This window comes from Lontra canadensis, unplaced genomic scaffold (genome assembly GCF_010015895.1).
Source record: "Lontra canadensis isolate GAN:19392208 unplaced genomic scaffold, GSC_riverotter_1.0 scaffold164, whole genome shotgun sequence".
NCBI lineage: Eukaryota > Metazoa > Chordata > Mammalia > Carnivora > Mustelidae > Lontra > Lontra canadensis.
In genome coordinates, this window is record NW_022631158.1 from 2,297,686 (window position 1) to 2,312,373 (window position 14,688).

The 14,688-nt window shown below is 48.1% G+C and overlaps 1 protein-coding gene and 1 non-coding gene across 3 annotated transcripts; one reads left to right on the plus strand and one right to left on the minus strand.

The window, feature by feature from the left end:
• Nucleotides 1-203: 203 nt before the first annotated feature.
• Nucleotides 204-6,651, plus strand: LOC116859845 (low affinity immunoglobulin gamma Fc region receptor III-like). Of its 2 annotated transcripts, XM_032845487.1 has the most exons (6): nucleotides 613-670; nucleotides 757-774; nucleotides 1,047-1,068; nucleotides 1,411-1,665; nucleotides 4,473-4,727; nucleotides 5,471-6,651. In XM_032845487.1, the coding sequence occupies exons 1-6, from the start codon at nucleotides 638-640 to the stop codon at nucleotides 5,647-5,649; spliced, it is 762 nt and encodes a 253-aa protein (XP_032701378.1). In that variant the 5' UTR covers nucleotides 613-637; the 3' UTR covers nucleotides 5,650-6,651. The 2 variants fall into 2 exon arrangements, with proteins under 2 accessions (XP_032701379.1, XP_032701378.1); XM_032845488.1 differs by lacking the exons at nucleotides 613-670; nucleotides 757-774 and adding an exon at nucleotides 204-358 and having other exon boundaries at nucleotides 1,048-1,068.
• Nucleotides 6,652-8,341: 1,690 nt separating this feature from the next.
• Nucleotides 8,342-8,415, minus strand: TRNAN-GUU. The gene has a single exon. It is a non-coding gene; the product is annotated as a tRNA-Asn (tRNA).
• Between the last annotated feature and the right edge of the window lie 6,273 nt (nucleotides 8,416-14,688).

Below are 14,688 nucleotides of genomic sequence, written 5' to 3' on the forward strand. Positions count from 1 at the left end.
GGTTGGGAGGAAATAACTTGAGATGTATCAGGAGTCATTCTCACAGACTCTGTGTCACTGAATCCCTACAGGGGGGGGCACACACGCCACCTCGGCTTCTCATTCAGACTTTTTTCTTACCCTTCCTGCCCTATCGTGGGGCTCACTTGTCAGAATTCTGGTTCAGAAATCAGATGACATTCTGGGAAAAGGAACCTAGAGAGTAATGAGCTGGGGGGTGGGGAGAAAGACTATTTACTTCCTCTCTTCAAGGGAGCTGCATGTGTCCCTCAAGGGCTCAGTGTATCTGCGGTGACTCGTTCACTCTGACGCGGCAGCATGTGGCAGCTGCTGCCCTCAATGGCTCTGCTGCTTGTAGGTGAGTCAGAGTCACTGGGGCTGAGAGAGAAGCTCCAGAGGCCCTGGGTTCAGCAGAGCCCACTTTTCAGGCCAGGGAGGGTATCCCTACCAAGGAATAGGACCCCTTACGGCATGGCACGGAGCGGTCTCCTTGGAGCTCCCAGGACAAACCACTGGGGGCCTAGAGACAAGAACTCCGGCTCAGATTTAGGCATAACCGGAAAGCGAAGGGGGCCTGGGGAGTCTCTGTTACTTCACGCTGCTGGGGCTCAGTTTCCCTATCTGTACGCTGAAGACTATGGACCAGATAGATGGTCCCGAAGTTCTGTCTCTTCTGTTCTGACATCCCTGGGTTCCCCTCTAGGATTTCTGATTTCCACCCTTTGCGGAGGACTTGGGTTGAGGCAGTGTCTCTGGCTTGATTCAGGGAAATTCAATCTGTACCTTTGTTTTGGGTGTTTGAGTTGGGACTGAGGAGGAACGGAGTGGTGCTGAAAGCAGGGGTGTGGGTGGAAAGCAGGACAGGAGGCATAGATGCTGGTGACCAGAAGGCAGGCAGCGGGAAAGCTAGCTGCCATACATATCTTGATTCTTGGTGACGTAGGACTCTCAGGGCAGGGGCTGGCAGGGCAACGTACACTCCTTCCACACTCCAGCTGCCTGATCTATGCTTCTGTTCAATATTTGTTTCACTGTTTTGTTTTGCAGTTTCTGCCGGCACGCAAGCTGGTGAGTCTGCTCTGTGGTCTGGGATGGACGGAGGGAGGTGTGCAGTGTAACAGCCGTGGAACTCCGGGAAATCTGCACCGCGTGGGAAACGGCTGGCTTCGGGGTGTCAGGGGGCACTTGCCCAGTACAGTCAGGCTTGGCCCTAGGCTTCTCTGGTATTTTCCTCAGGTTAGTGAGAGGCCAGAAATAGGGCTAAGTCCCTTGAAGCCAAGATGCTCTAAGTCTGAGTCACCGACCAAGGCAGAGTCGCCAATGTGGGCTCGTTCTGGCTCTGAGCCTCCCTGGGAATGCCAGTGTAGGAACCCCCTCCCTGCCCTAACCCACCTTCTCTTGGCTCCTCAGCGGACCTCCCAAAGGCTGTGGTGGTCTCGGACCCTCCAGGCAATAGGGTCCTCACGTTGGACAGTGTGACTTTCAAGTGCCAGGGGGACAATCCCTCTGGGAACCATTCCACCCGATGGCTGCACAATGGGACCCTCATCTCAAGTCAGACCAGCTACGTCATCGAAGCTGCCAGCGTTGAAAACAGCGGCGAGTACAGGTGCCAGACGGGCCTCTCCGAACTCAGTGACCCCGTGCAGCTAGAAGTCCTCGTGGGTGAGTGGGTGAAGGGGAAGGGGGGACTCACCAATAAATGGTGAAAACGAAAGCTGAGTCTTGGGGGTTAAAACTGAGATGAAATGACCTGCGGCCCCCATGACTTACATCACCATTATAGTCTTAGCCCCAGGCAGGCCTTAGGCCAAATGTCAAAAGCTGGCACCTAATGGACCCAGGACTCTGCAGGGCACAGTCCCGCAATCACCATCCCCATAGAATGTACCCCAGGGAATGGCGTCACCTGAAGGTCAGGCTGTGCCCTTAATGCTCTCTCATATTTATTGAGTAATGAATGAATCTGTTCTTATGACCTCCATCTCCTTCTGACTCTCAGATGCACATGTTCTAAGTGACCCTCCAAACCCTGCTGGGCAGCCCAAGGTCCTTTCCACCTCTCTGTCCCCATCAGTGCCACATCAGTGCCATATTCAAACTTAAACTTCAGTGTAGGGGCGCCTGGGTAGCTCAGTTGGCTAGGTGTCTGCCTTCAGCTCAGGTCATGATCCCAGGGCCTCAGGATCAAGACCCACATAGGGCTTTCTTCTCAGTTGGGGCACCTGCTTCTCCCTCTCTCTCTGCCCCCCTACCTGCTTGTGTTTGCTCTCTTGCTCTGTCTCTCTCTTATTTAAACAAACAAACAAACAAACAAAAAACCAAAAACAAGCTTCACTGTAAATCTCCCCACTCAGAAAAAGGTGAGGGAAGGGTATCAGACACAGGCTGTGTCTCCTGTTCCTGGAGTCACACCACCTGGCCCAGAACCTGCAGTGTCCCCTCAAAAGCCTGATGCTACTTCAATGGCTGCCTCAGTTGCGTGATGTGTATGGGTGGAAGGAGTCTGGAGGGGAAGGGGGGACCCTGATGGTGGTGGGCTTGCAAAGGATTTCATGGAACTGGGCCTCTGGTGCTGATTCTTATGGCTCCTTAGCCTCTGACCACCATGTAGCTGACACGGTCCTCCTGCTACGGAGTTACGGGGAGGAATGTGTGTTCTCTGACTAGGTGAGACATGGCTACCTTTGACCAAATAAAAGGGAGAATTACCAATAAGAAGCAATAGAAAAATCAAGCCTGAGAGCTCTTAGTTTGCCTCAGAGTTTGGTGTAGAGGCTGGCTTTGGAAGTCCCGTCAATAAAGACTGTACTAAGATGTGACTGTAAGCATTAACTTCACCAGGAGAAATTCTTGACTGTCTTTTTTTTTTAAGACTTTATTTACTTATTTGAGATAGAGAAAGCATAAGCATATGGAGAGGAAGAAGCAGGCTCCCCTCTGAGCCAGGAGCCAGATGCAGGACTCAATTCCACGACCCTGGGATCATGAACCAAGCCAAAGGCAGCTGCTTAACTAACTGAGCCACCTCGGTGTCCCTACTGTTCTGTTCTTATTACAAAAGTCATCTGGGTTCAATTTCTAATACATATTTGGGTTCTAAATTTCTAAAATATAATTGGGCTCAATTTCTAAAATATAGAAAAGTAAAAGGGAGAAAACTAAGATGGCTTGTAGTCCTGTCCCTCGGGGAAAAGCCCTACTAATGTGTAAGCACATTTTCTTTTTCTTTTTTCTCTGCTTATCTGTTTCTTGTATTCTGTCTTTCTAACTCAGCATTGCCTCGTCAATGTTTTTCTTGTGTCATTTAAAAATGTATCTGCAATGCCATCTTTCATTATTTTGGTCAGCTTCCTGACCGTGACTTCATGTTTTCTAGTGGTGAACTCCGGTTATGTGGCAAGACAGTCCTGGTGATATAGGATTTTCTGTCTTGAAGGTTCTGCTCAGTGATGAGCTGGCCTTGCAGAGGCCCTGGGGCCCTTGAGAAAGGACCAGCTACCGTGAGCACTACCAGTCACATCCCTCTTTCCTCTCCTTGACTTTCATTCTGAGTTGTGCTTCGCAGTTTCTGTAGCCACTTCAGGGGACACCCAATGACCTTATTCCCACAACTATCTATTCCTTCTGAAGCCTACCCTTCCTTTATTTTTTTAAAGGATTTCATTTATTTATTTGACAGAGAGAGAGAGAGAGCACAAGCAGGGGGAGTGGCAGGCAGAGGGAGAGGGAGAAGCAGACTCCCTGCTGAGCAGAGAGCCCGAAGTGGGGCTCGATTCCAGGACCCTGGGATCATGACCTGAGCCGAAGGCAGACGCTTAACCCCCTGAGCCACCCAGGTGCCCCTCTACCTTTCCTTTAGTGGAACAAATCATCATTTTCTCTCTCTCTCTCTCTTTTTTTTATTTTAAGTTATTTATTTATTGAGAGAAAGAGAGCATGTGCGTGCATGGGTTGAGGGGCAGAGGGAGAGAGGAGAAACTGCAGCAGACGCCACGCTGAGCACGGAGCCCGACGTGGGGCTCCATCCCATGACCCTGAGGTCATGACCTGAGCCAGATCCAAGAGCTGGACATTCAACCAACCGAGACACCCCACCCTTCGGTGCTCTACAAATCATCATTTTCAAATGCAATTTTTACTCTTTGACCTAGAACTTATGGTGGCTGCTCCTTACCTGTCATAGCAAACCCCAGGGCAACCCTAAGGACCCTGCAGATGGCTTCCCCCAACCCTCTTCTCTTAGACCCTCTGCCCTACCCTTATGGTTTGATTTGTGCATCCCTCTTCCCCACTAGACAAAAAGTCCTGGTGTGATGTGAGTTCTCCTGCAGGGTCCCGTGGGCATTCACCCAAAGCGAGCTCTGCAGGGATGGCTCCCAGGCCGGCTCTCTGTGACACCCTAGGATCTGGGTGTTGAGTGTCCCCTTCCCGCTGAAGCCTCCTGGGCCTGTGGTCTCTGTGTCTTTCAGGCTGGCTGTTACTCCAGACCCCTCGGCGGGTGTTCCAGGTGGGGGAGCCCATTCGGCTGAGGTGCCACAGCTGGAAGAACAAGCCCGTCTGGAATGTCCAATACTTCCAGAATAGAAGAGGCAGAAAGTTTTCTTATGATAATTCTGAGTTCTACATCCCAGCAGCAAGAAGTGAACATAATGGCTCCTACTTCTGCAGGGGGCTTATCGGGAAGAAAAATGAGTCTTCAGAGGCTGTGGACATCATCATTCAAGGTAAGAGCTGTGCAGCCCTCGAGGGTCTGGGACCCCTGGGCAGGAAGTCTGCATTTGCGCTGTGAAGATGAGTGGAGAGGAAATTCTGGACTGTTCCACAGGCTTTTTTGACAAGGGGTTCTGAGGGCTGTCGTTGACTTGGCACAAATAGAAGCCACATTTCCTGCCCCATAAGTACACCTGTCCCTCCTTACCCCGATCAAACCATGTCCGCAAGGTTCTGTGTCCCTACAATGCTGACCCATCTTCGCCTGCCCTTCTTCCTCTCCAAGCCTCAAGTCCTAGCCAAGAGCCAACCTGGTGGGCGCCCCTCGCATGCTCACAGAGAGACCATAGAAACTGGGTCTTGGCTCTGCTGTTCATTAACCACGTGACAGCGGGTAAACCAGTAGTCTCTCTGAATCTCAAGTTCCCTTTCTGTAATGTAACAAAGACGAGACGACATTTATCGGGTACCTTTCAGTGTGCTGGACACTGTGCTAAGTGCCTCTTTCCACGCACCCAGTTTGACCATCCCAGTGACCCCTCACCACAACGGTATGAGGTTATCGCCTTTACAGATGAAGTAACTGTAACGGAGTGGGGGAATAGGGAGGGGCGTTAATGGGTCTCTAGGATCACACCAAAGATTCAAAGACCTTTATATTTATTTAACCACTAGATAAAAGGAAAGAATTGGACCGATGCCAAATTTCCTGCCTTAACAACTGTCATTTTTCTCCCCCCTCTTCTTCTCCCATTAGGTCCACCGGTTCCGTCCACCTCAGCACTCCTCCCATTTTGGCCCCATATCCCTTTCGCCATGGTGATGGCACTCCTATTTGCAGTGGACACGGTACTGTATTTTGCTATGCGGAGAGACCTTCATAACTCAAAGCGGGCCTGGAAAAACAGCAAAGTCTCCTGGAAACAGGGCCCTTAGGACAAATGGGGGTAGTAAAAGCAGCACCTCTGATCCTCTTTCTGGATTCACCATCCCATCCTCCCCACTAGGCAGCTCTGGGAGCAGCAGGAAAAGCACACCTCAGGGTCTAGGCTGAGGGTCCTCCACTCAACTCCATTTTCTCTCGGTCTCTGCTAGAAAGGAAAGGTCTGTAATCTCAGAGGCCAACCATGAAGGCTCAGCGAGCAGACACAGTACTCAGACTTGAAGTCTCAACGCTACCCAGATACTTTCTCTGCCCGACTGTCTGTCACAGCAAAGCCACAATGCCGACTCTGGATGGTGACCCGATGTATAAAGTAGTTCTTAAATAACAGGATAAGGAGATAAGAAAATTATGGCCAAGGACCAGCTGGGTAGTGGTCTACATCTGTTGCTCCAGGACGGGTTGCCTTCTAGGCACCCTAAAACCCCTTCCAGACAGATTGTGGGGGCTGTTGAGAGTCTAGGGAGAACAGCACAACCAGCAAAGGGAGTGGTTGAGAAGGAGCAAGGCAGTCCAGGACCGACCGGGGAGACTCCGGCCTGCGCTGTCTTCCTAGAACGTGAGCGGTGGTGTAGGTACAGAAAAATCACAGGGGTGATGTAGAATTGATTTTTGGGGGAGCCCCTGTCAGAACTGGGACGGCGTGTGAGTACTTAATGAGGAACCGCTCTCAATGGCATGAGTAGAAAATGCTCCCAGAATGGGGTTAGGGATGGGAGGGTCCTGGAAAAGAGCGCACAGAACAAACTGTGTCCATAGGGAGGAGAGACACATCGCTGCCGCAGAAGCAGCTCAGTGAACAGAGATCCCTCTGGGTCTGAACAGAGAAAGCAGGATGGGAAAGAGCCAATGAGAGCTGCTCAGGAGACAATGGGCCAGGGGTGAGGACATGTGTGGGCCAGGATAGTAGGAATTAGGGAGAGGAGATGAGGGGACTGTCACCCGCTTTCTGCTTCAGTATTTAATATATACCTCCAGCTTCACACTATTCATCTGACAAATGCTGGATGCACCGTACGGAATGTCCTCGACTCTGCTGTGCTGAGCTCTGAAACTTGGAAATCCCTCCCCCAGTCAGTGACTATGGATTTGGGGAGTGGGGTCACGAGCGTTACTTGTGGGAGAAAGCTTAGCCGTCTTTCTGTATTAGAAGCTTTCAACAGAGCATTTCCTGATTCCAATAAAGCTTTGGACAAGATCTTGCTAGCTGCTCTCTGAAGAAGGAAAAACCGTGATAATAAGAACCCAACGGTAAAATCCATTTTTCCTCCTGTTGTCCGAAAATCTACCAGGGATGAGTTTGGATACCGATATCGTATCCGCACAGCTCACATGAACCAACCAGTTGTGGACTCACCAATGTTGCTGAGGCAACTGGATGAAGGGACTTTTACGGGTGGTGCGGGATGGGAAGGTGGGTGGCCAGGTGGGTGGCCCTTAGAGTGAGTTCCCGGCAGGTGATGGGCAGGAGAAGGCACCCCCAGGAAGGAGATAGGGGCCTGGACAGAGGCATAGATAGGGTCAGTCTCATTGTGTGGGTTATGAGCTATACCCCAACACGATTAAAACTTAATGTCTGAATATTACATGAGATCCAGACATGAGGCAAGTGCATCAGGAAACCCCAGACGGCCAACTCACATCTAGGGTGCCTGGGTGGTTCAGTAGGTTGGTGTCTGCCTTGGCTGAGGCTCTCCACTCAGCGGGGAGTCTGCTTCTCCCTCTGCCCCTCACCCTGCTCGCTCGCTCTCTCTCACTCTCTTTCTCTCAAATAAATAAAATCTTCAACTCACATCTGTTTAGTACCTGTAATGCCCCGAGCTTGGGTTTAGGTGCCGAAGATTGGAGAGATGAACAACAAGGGGCCATTCCTGGAGGAGCTTTGGTTCCAGGGAGAAAGGCGGGGAGGAGAGAAGGAGGAACAGGCTGGGAGAAGAGGCTCGGTTTCCCAGTGCGGAAGGACGAGTAAGGGTTTACCAGGCAAAGGGAACAGACGCCGAAGGTCTATGCGCAGAGGTTCAAAAGCAAGTCGGTTCGCTGTTTTCGAGGGTAGAGAGCCCGGGCGGGAGAGGAGCGAGGTCAGGGCCGGACCACGAGAGGCCCTGCCTTCCCAGCTAAGGGGAGCCCAGCCGGCTGAGCGAGCCCTGGGGGATTTTAAACAGAACAGGTTTGCGTTTTAGCAACAGGTTTGAAGGCGCTCTGGCAGCTGCGTGGAGAAAGGAGGGCAGAGGGGCGTTGAAGACAGGGGAACCCCCCCCCCCAAAGTCAGGTAGTTACTGCCGTGACCCGACCGGGGAGTGGTGAGGCAGTGGGAGGCAGCGAGGCCGGGAGGAAGGCGCCGGCCGCACAGGTGCTCGGAAGGCGGCCTCCCCGGACGCGGGTCCGCAGGGGACCGGCGGGACTGAGGGCCCAGGCTCCCGACGCGCCTGTCTCCGGAGTCAGGAAACCCACGCACGAAGGCCCGCAGGCTCAGAGGCGCTACCGAATTCGTCTCCGGCTCGTCAGGACGCGTCTCCTTTGCTCGCAAACATTCTGAAAACACCAGTTTCACGGGGCCCTTTTCGTAGAACCTGACTCAAGCCGCCAAAAGTCTTGCTACCGACCGCGCGGGGGGAGCGTGAGAAACCCCAGCGTCGGCGCCTCCGCGGCTTCCGCCGCCCGGGGGGGTTCAAAACGCTCAGGCGCCGTCCCTGGGTGGGCTCGAACCACCAACCTTTCGGTTAACAGCCGAACGCGCTAACCGATTGCGCCACAGAGACAGGCGGGAGCTGCGGCCTCTGCCAAGTCAGTTCAGCGCAGAGAACGTCCGCGCTGCTTCCCCCCGCGCCCCAAACCCGGGGGTGGGGGTGGGGGCGGCCCCCGGGAAGCCGGGCGCTCCCCGCGCTGGCTCGGGCTCGCCGCTGGGGCCGCCTCGGGCTCCCCCGACCCACCGCGCAGCCGGAGCAGCCGAGTCTCCGGGGGGAGCCGACACCGAGGCTCCCCGTGGGCTCGCGCGTTCGCCTGGTTTTGCTCCGGGAAGCGCAGCCAACTTTCCCCCCGATCTGGCCAGTTTGTGTGTCCGCGTCAGCCTGTTGCTGTGAATATTTAAAACACGGCATCGCGCGTCCGCTCCTGCCCCGCAGCATGAGGCCTTGAAGCAGCCACAGAGCGAGGCCACCTCCGACCCCGGCTGTTCCGAAGGTTTCCGCGAGCGCCTTGGGCCCCGGACGGACGCAGAGTTTCTAAAGGCCGCGACTTGGGGGCTTTCCCACCGAAGTATCCGGATCTAAACATCCAAGGGCAGGGACCCCGCACCCAACACCATCAGCCCCGGGATCCTGGTCCGGGCTGGGCCCCCCCTTCGCTCCAGCCCGGGGGAAGCTCCGCTTCCGCTTCTTGGCGCACGTGGCGGCCACAGGCCTACCCACCCCCTCCCACCGTTCCTGGCCGCACCCCGGCACCCACAGTGTGAGGAGGGTCCGGGGGCCCCTCGCAGCCTCCGCCCAGGACCTCCTCTTCCTTCGGCACCACCACCCTCCTCGGGTCCTGTTAGGGCAGGCCAAAGTGTCCCGTAACGCTGGTGAGATGAGCGAACACACGAGTGTAGACGGATGTCCATCGTGTGTGTGTGTGTGTGTGTGTGTGTGTGTCCGATAAGTTCGCCAAATGATCTCCGCATTGAGACTACCTTTTTTCTTGCAATTTTACAAAAGTTTGTTTTTAAGTGTTCTTTACTTTATAAAATTATGGTAAGGATAGATGATAGTTGGGGCTGTGGTTGTTTTACAAATTTCCTAGTTTGGCAAAATAAAAAGTTGGCAACTTTATACTGATCATCAACATGTTACGGGAAATTTTACTCATCTGAGAAGTCCAGCTTTGGGAACCTCTACTCTCACCTTCACCTCTTTTGTTGGACTGGCAGCCGGAATTAAAAATTACTTTGCAGTTCATTCTAAACACACATACATTTCCTGTGCTTCACTTTGCCTGTACACATAACAGCAACCCAAAAGAAGGCAAAAACAAAACAAAACAACAACAAAAGAAAACACCACACACACACACACACACACACAAAAAACAAAACAAAAACAAGAAAAACTGAGGCATGGAAAAGAAAATACAAAATGGGATGGTAAAATAAATCCAAATATAACAGTGAAATCACAATATAAAGAAATGGAGAAAATTTGCCAGTTAAAGTGGATTTTTTTTAAAACATATTTTATCCTGTTTTAGAAAAATAACATTAAAACATTAAAAAGAACCAGAAAGCTTGAATGAAAAAGAATGGAAAAAGATATGCCAGGAATAGCTAACAAAAAGAAAGTTGGCATATGGCTATATCATCTCAGACAAAATAAAGTTTAAGAAATAATGCATTATGGGATTGAGATAGCCATCAGATGGTAATAAAAGGTTAAACTTCTGACAAACACATAATAATTCTAAAAACATATGTATCTAATAAAACAGCATTAAAATATAAAAGCAGGAACTATTTGACCTGCAAGGGAAGATTGACAAATTCATTTACAGTGACTCTTTGAATTCTACAGTGAGAGATTTCAACATATTACTTTCAGCATTCAATAGGTCAAGCAGAGAAAAAAATTAAGTATATAAACACAGTAAGCTTGGTTTAATATATATTTACAACTCTGCAACCAATAATTTTTGGTGACACAGTCTTCTCAAATGCTTATGGAACATTTACAAAATTTGACTTTATATGAGGCCATAAAACAAGTCTTAACGTGTACCATGAAATTGGCACTATATAGAACATAATTTTTGAACATAATGCAGTTTAACTCAGAAATCAATGACAAAATACCTTTTAAAACCCCCACATATATGGAAAATTTAAAACTTGTGTTTTTTAAGCACCCCATGGATCAAAGAGAAATTGAATGGAAATTGAAATCATTGATCATTGTGTAATAGAGAAAACAGACGTATAAAACCCTCAGACAATATTTTTTTAAAGATTTTATGTATGGGGGCGCCTGGGTGGCTCAGTGGGTTAAAGCCTCTGCCTTTGGCTCAGGTCATGATCTCAGGGTCCTGGGATCAAGCCCCACATCAGGCTCTCTGCTCAGCGGGGAGCCTGCTTCCTTCTCTCTCTCTGCCTGCTGCTCTGCCTACTTGTGATCTCTGTCTGTCAAATAAATAAATAAAATCTTTAAAAAAAAAATTTTATGTATGTATATATGTATTTAGAGTACCCGGCGGGGTGGTGGGTGGGAACTGAAGGAGAATGAGAGAGAGAGAGAACCCCAAGCAGACTCCCTGCTGAGCTCAGAGCCCCATGGGGAGCTTGATCCCACCACATCAAGATCACCACCGGAGCCAAAATCTAGAGTCAGATACCCAACTGACTTAGCCACCCAGGTGCTCCACAGTTAATATTTTAAAGGCTAGGGGGAAAAAATGTATTACAGTTGCTGATTCAACAGAAGATGACAAAGGATTCAGTACCATTAATACCTATCGTTCCCTAATTTCAGGAAAAAAGTCACCTAATGGCTATCAACCTACTGGAAAGAAATTGCAGGAAGTTGTTATAGTTCCCCATGTTAAACCAGGGTTCAGATAGAGGCATCACTTAGCTAGTGAGAGCTGTATCAAACAAAAGCAACAATTATTAAAAATCAAATATTTAGGAGATGATTTGGAAGGTTGTTGGAGGCCATGGCATGGTCGGAGTCGTGGATCAAACCAGGCCCTGACTTGTGTCTCCTTTAAAGTCTGGACACCTTGATAAGTGGTTAAGGACAGGAAAGTTGAGTAACACTGAGAAAGGGTCTGTGCTACGTGTCGTGCGCTCACCTATGTGACTTCCCACACGCTCTCCCTACAGAAGGGAACAATGTGGTCAGGGTCATGAATTCTTAGTTGGTCCTTGTTGTTCCTGTACTTTCCATAACCCACTCCCTGGTTGATTGTAACTTCTTGTATCAATAGTAGCTAATGGCATTAGCCGTAACTACCTGGCATCACGAGATCTGTTTGTAGTTAATGTAAACTTGTTATAGGAATTTGCGGTTATCTGGCTAGATACTGATGTATTATTCCTTCTATTGTGGTCTGCCTTATAAATGCTTGTAAGATGTGGAATAAAATCAGCACTGTGGGACATCCTCCTCAGTGGTCCTCCTGCCCCCATCTCTTTTTCTCTTAATTTCTTTTCACCATCCTCTTACCCTCACATTCCTGATGGATTTGTCGCGCCGGCCGCGACAGAAGATTGACATAGTATTTGCACTACAACTTACATTACCTGGGAACCAGTTTTATGAGATACATAAATGCACATTTATCTATCCATCTATTTAAGGACTAATATGGAATAGATGAAATACATAATCCTGCAACTGCATAAAATCTTCTGAATACCATTCATGGCCACATGTGTCAATATGAATGAATCCTATAAAAATTATACTGTGTTAAAAAAAAAAAAAAGCACCTGAGTGGCTCAGTGGTTTAAGTGGCTGCTTTTGGCTCAGATCATGATCCAGGGTGCTGGGATCAAGCTCTGCATCAGGCTCCCTGCTCAGCAGAGAGCCTGCTTCTCCCTCTCCCTCTGCCTGCTGCTCTGCCTATCTGTGCTCTCTTTATCTCGCTAATAAATAAATAAAATCTAAAATAATAATAATTTTTTAAAAACTAGTTGCAAAAGAATATGTACCATCTGATACCAGTTACATAAATTTTTAAAGTGTAAAAATATAAATATATATATATATATTTTATAATGCATACACATGTATTGAAATTATTACAAAAGCCAAAGAAAGAATATACATAAAATCCAGAATAAGGGTTGCTCCTTAGTGGGAGAGAGATGCCAGATGTAGAGAGATTACTTAGATTGCTTCCCATTCAAGGATGGGCACACAGTAGGGTTCTTAATCACAAGCAACAGAATCTACTCTAGTTTATTTAAATACAAAAGGATTTAGGGTTAGGGTTAACCCTTATCTGGAGGGCTCTGCCCTTCATGGAGGGGTTAGCCTCCATAAGGGGCTAAAGGGCCAACAAGGTTAGCCCTTTATGGAGGGCTACAGATAACTCACCAGGCATTGGGAAGCCTGAAGAAAGAGACTCCAGGCTGACTTCCAGGAATAACTCCCGGGAACTATTATGTCTACAAGGTTGCCACGCTATCTGGCAAAACTGCTACAAAATAAATTACAAAGTTTCTGCTGTTTCCAGTCACCTGCTCGAACAAAGTTACATTGGCCCCTATTTACGGTCTAAATTTGGATCTCTGTGTCCCTCCATGTAACTCAGTTACAAATCAAAATCTCACTGAAGTACATCCGGTTGGTGAAACCTAAGTCATAACCAGAACCCCAGCTGCAGAGGAATCTAGAAAATGTCATTTTTAGCTCCCCAGCCTCAACAGCACAGGAAAGTAAACCAGAATAATACTGGAACAGGTGTTGAGCAAACCAACCCATATATCTACTACAATGAGTAAACTGGAAAGTAAAAATAAAATAAAACCAACACCAAATTAAAATATAAGCAGAGCATGTTCCCACCTCTGCCTCTAACATAGAGAATGAGGGGATGAAAAGTTCTAAAGAAATACGTTGTCATGGACTAGGGTGTGTATATTCTGATAAACTGTGGCAAAGGTCTGTGCCTCTTTTTGTTCTTAAAAGACAACCTGGGAGTGGAGAGAAGGAAGGGCTCCAGGTCCATGTGTTGGATTCCTCCCAAATTCCTGTGGAAAAGATCCCAATGGTGTAAGAGGAAAATTTATATCATCCCACTGACCCACAATATCTACGAGAAAGTTTGCCATCTACTAGGTTCATGATAAACAGCTCATAATTCAAGTGGAGTCAAAACTGTCTTGGAAATCAGAGTGGGACATCATTCCCAGAATTGAATATCAAAATCATGAGCAAGAAAAGACAAGAAAGGACAGCAGCATAAAAGAACGCAAGCCATTGTCTCCCAGTCATTCACAATATCCAAGAGGAAGCTTGATATCTTCTGGTTTCTCTATTGTCTCATGGACCCAAGCTGGGACTAGAGTCAATTATGTGTTTTGCTTTGTTTGAGAAGGATGTTTGGATTAGTAGCCGTCAATGATGCAATTTCAAATCAGTGGTTGAGGGATGGGCTAGTCAATGAATTGAATGGAGAACCATCAGGTGGAGGGTTGGGAATAGAGTTATAGACTTACCCCGTGTTATATCTCAAAATAATGTCAGAAAGAATTAAAGGGATAATATCAAAAAGCAAAAGGAAATAAAATTACTAAAAGGAAAAAAGGCAAAAACTGATCTGATATTGGGGTGGGGAGGAATTTTCTATATATGAAAAAAAGTTTTAAAACTGCCAGGGGAAGTATTTGACTACATGAAAATTAGAAACTTCAGAAGTTCAAAAACACTATGAATAAAATTAAAAAGCAATCCCACTTTCCATCATGGTGAAGAAGTTGCAGGATGCTAACCACTCCATGGATAACAATTATAAACTCGGAACAACAACAAAAAACCTCATCTGTAAGGCAATCAAATCAGATTGAAAATAAAGAGCATTCAAGCCCCAGAAGAAGGACTCAAAATGGGTGAGATCTTCATCATGAGGGCACTCAGACTCAGGGGTGTAAATGAATGCAGAAAACTAGTCTTACTCCCCCACGCTTTCAGTGAGGTAGGGCTTAGGGCTGCCAGACTGGATGGAAATTGAAGAAGTCAAAGGCAGAAAAGAGATAGTCTCATCCAGGAAAACCAAATCTACAAAGCCCTCCTATCTTTGGCTCACCCTTGAACTGAGTATGTACTGACCACAGATTTCATGGAGGCCATCATGAAAGTAATTGCTGGAGGAGTGGAAGAGTACCCAGCAGAGATTTCAAGAGCTGGTTCAAAAGCAGAAAAACACTGTGACAACAAAACTGCTCAAAAACAGGAGATTCCTTAAAGAAATGATGACGTGGCCCTTAATATAGCACAACGAAGCCATTAAAATAGTGTTTTAGACTAGCATTTAATGAATTTAGAAATTGTCGCATTTTAAAG

Excerpts from the sequence above, each read along its gene's own strand:
- LOC116859845 (XM_032845487.1), top strand. The coding sequence starts at position 638 with ATGGACCAGATAGATGGTCCCGAAGTTCTGTCT. Across the intron at positions 1,666-4,472 it reads GCAGCTAGAAGTCCTCGTGG|GCTGGCTGTTACTCCAGACC; the intron begins GTGAGTGGGTGA and ends TGTGTCTTTCAG. Across the intron at positions 4,728-5,470 it reads TGTGGACATCATCATTCAAG|GTCCACCGGTTCCGTCCACC; the intron begins GTAAGAGCTGTG and ends TTCTCCCATTAG.